This window comes from Grosmannia clavigera (genome assembly GCF_000143105.1).
Source record: "Grosmannia clavigera kw1407 unplaced genomic scaffold GCSC_86, whole genome shotgun sequence".
Lineage (NCBI taxonomy): Eukaryota > Fungi > Ascomycota > Sordariomycetes > Ophiostomatales > Ophiostomataceae > Leptographium > Leptographium clavigerum.
The window spans coordinates 18,839-22,124 of NW_014040572.1; the positions used below are offsets into that span (position 1 = coordinate 18,839).

At 48.4% G+C, this 3,286-nt stretch overlaps 1 protein-coding gene across 1 annotated transcript; it reads right to left on the reverse strand.

Annotated features, from left to right (window-relative positions):
• Window positions 1–321: 321 nt before the first annotated feature.
• Window positions 322–1,971, reverse strand: CMQ_7029 (polysaccharide deacetylase family protein; the record flags this gene model as incomplete). Its single annotated transcript, XM_014313398.1, has 1 exon — window positions 322–1,971. The coding sequence occupies one exon, from the start codon at window positions 1,969–1,971 to the stop codon at window positions 322–324; it is 1,650 nt and encodes a 549-aa protein (XP_014168873.1).
• Between the last annotated feature and the right edge of the window lie 1,315 nt (window positions 1,972–3,286).

Below are 3,286 nucleotides of genomic sequence, written 5' to 3' on the forward strand. Positions count from 1 at the left end.
AAAAAACCAAGTGTTGGAAGGCCGCACGGGGTGGCTTGCGGAGCTAAATAGAGAAAGCATTGTGATTAGCCTTGATTATTTTTGAAGCCATATATTCTGATTGCAATGCTGCAAAATCTGGGACGCTACGATGCTGCCGATATGAAGAAAGATAGGTGAATCTCGCCATGCAAATTTTTCTTGTTCCCCGCGATGTGGTCCACTTATTTACGTCCACTTATTTCCGAACATGCCAGCCAATCGTTGCAGGGACGCCCAGCACGCAAGCTTCAATTTCCAGTACGAGTTATTTTCAGCTGTTCGTGTTTTGTAGACACAACATTAATGGTTTCCAAGCTTTGACTTTTGTGACGAGAGCCAAGCATTGGCAATGTCTTCGTGGCGGCAAAATTCAACTTCTGTGCCCCAGTCTTTCAGCCACTTGATCATGCGGTCGGCCATGCCAATGATGTGCGCCATGCCACTAGTATCAGGGTGCATAAGAATGGGGAAAACAAAGTCGGCCGATTCGTCGCTTTCACCAACAGCGCGAGCGTTCTCCCAGAGCCACATAAACTTGTCCTTCCACATCTGCTCCACGACATTCACCGACACGTATCCCATACTGTTTGCGAGATGCGGCAGGTACTGTAGAGGCATCATGTCCTCGTTGTACCACCCGCATGGAATCTCGACCAAGGGGTGGCGGCCTGCTACAAGTGGGCTTGATGTTGCAGCAGCTGGGTCTGCAATCGGAGTCGGCTTCAGCCACGACGAGGCTTCCTTGGTGAAATCGATCTTTTGAATCGGGGGATCCGCGGGAGTCCAGTACGGCTGTGAATCGTGGTGCATCAGAGAGGTGTCGTAAAGGAAGCTGTGTTGACGGAGCAGCTTGACCGTTGTCTCGCGAATCGTGTACATGGGTGCGCGATATCCGCGCGGCTTTTTCCCGCACAGCTTCGTGGCAATCTCGATACATTTGTCAAGAACATCGGACTCCTGCTCCGGTGTCATCTGGGAAATTCCTTCATGCGAGTAGCCGTGCAGTCCAACCTCAGCACCAGACTCCACCACCTTCTGTACGGACGATGGGAAAGTCTCCATTGTGTGCCCGGGAATGAACCAGGTGACCTTATCAGCAATCCCGTTGCTCTTGAGGACGTGGAGCAGACGCAATGCTCCCACAGTGCCAGCAAAGATACCAGAGCTGTAATCGGCCATATTGTTGTCCGGATGACAGCCCGTGCCGAGCCAGTGCGATACAGCATCAAAATCGAACGACAGTGCCACCTTCACGCGCATCGGCTTTGTGGCAATTGGCCTCGGGACAGATATTTCGATCGTTTTCTGTGCTGCCACAGACTTGGTGCTAGATGCCAGGACTTGGCAAGCCTCGTCTTCGAAAACGTCGTACTCACAGTCTGTGGGCATTCCGCCGTTGACTGGAGCCATGTCCTGGGGACAGGCACTCATGACGATGACAAGGTCAGCTTCAGCCTTAAAAACAACGTATTGAGCCTTCTGGCTGGTGGGGGGCCGAATGTCGAGGTCTCCGTGATGATCCACGGCCACATTCATAAACAAATTCAGCGGATCGGGCACCCAGTCATCGGCTATCGCAACCTCGGGAAATTTAGCCTTGAGAATGTTGTGCAAATTGTCCGTGCAATTGTCATGGTAGCCTGTAGCCCCTTGCATGCGATACCGCTCCGTGTCGCAAGCTGACCAGATCATGTCGTGCACACCTCGTGTTGTGTCGTCGACCAACGTCAATATTTGCTTGCGTCGTGTGCTGTAGAGGTGGTCGCCCTTACGTAGCGAAATGGTAAGGAGAATTGTGCGGGAATGCACCATAGACAGAAAGTCGTGGCTGTCCTTCGGATTGAAAGCCCAGAAGTCCACGACTTGCTTTCCATAGGTGTTGACGAGCTTGAGGTACTGGCCTGCACGGATATGAACGGCTTCGGCTTTGCGGGCAGTCAGGATTGCCATTGTGAGCGTCCAGTCGCAGAGCGGTATATAGATTACTCGTTTATCTTTGTAAACCTTTGTTCTAAGCGATATAAGCTCGTCGCAACGCAGTTTTGGAAGATTAGTTACAAAGACATGAAATCCGGTGATGGTTCTGATTTGATTAAGAGAATTGAGATAGCAAGAATATTTAAAATCGGGGGAGCTCCACCGACTTTCCGGTCGTCGGTTCGGCCGTCGGTCCGCCACTACTTCCTTTGCCCGGGTTGCCCTGCCTCGTTTGGGAACTCAGCTCCTGTCGCAGTCGGGCGATAAGCTTGAAATGCGCTGCAACGGGCGATAACAAGGCCGACTGTGGCTTCTACTCCGTGCATATGTTAAGTAATCACAAGTTATGTGACATGTGGGTGGATCCTGATTGGTCAATCAGGGACCCACCCCGTGCAGAGTTTTACTACTCTAGAATAGCTGCATCTCCTCCCCTACTCTCCTTTAATAATACAACCAACACTTATAATAAGTAAGTAAAAGATTTTATAGGTTATAAGCCTAAGAGCATACCCGGTTAACAAAGCATTATTATTTATTTAATTATTATAATACGCCTTTTATAGCATTACTTTTTAGCCCTTTTAGGCTAAATACTAGTTTTCCTGCTTAGTAGGTAAAGCCTTAATTAAATCCTATAAGCTATTAAGAGGCTCCTAGTATATACCTAAGGAATCGTTGCTAAAAGTGTAATAGGTATTGCCTAAGGCACACAATTCACAGCGGGATAAGAGGCAGAATAAAAGGTATAAGGAGGGGTAGAAGTAAGACGAAGTCTTACTTCTTTTAAATTTATTACTAGCAAGCGCTTACAAAATATATATATGCTGCGATAGCGGTCTAGCGTGGCAGAACGCTTTAGGGCGCTCGGCAAAGCTCGCCGAGCGTCATTTCGCTTATTCGCCGTAGGTCGCCGAATCCAGCTTAGCGCCTTTGGCAGGGCTCGGCGATACTTTTTCCTACTACTAGGCAAGACTTGCCGAACGCCCTACTCCGGCCCTGCTAAGCCTTGCGCGGCCTATATATACTTTATTCTATAAGCCTGCCTAAGTTATTGCTAATTTGTGCTAGCATCTTACACTTTAGTTAATCCCTTTATAACTATTCTCCCTCTTAGAGCGCTTATCTTAAGCGCTTTTAGTTTAGTATGTACTTTAGGTGCTTTTACCTAAAGAGGGCCCTTACCTAGCAGTCTTGCTAGACTTGCTAGCTAAGCTATTAGGTGTAAAGTAGCTAACGCTTTATTAGTAAGGCTGTATTCCTTTATTAGCCCTTTTTGCTTTCTTTA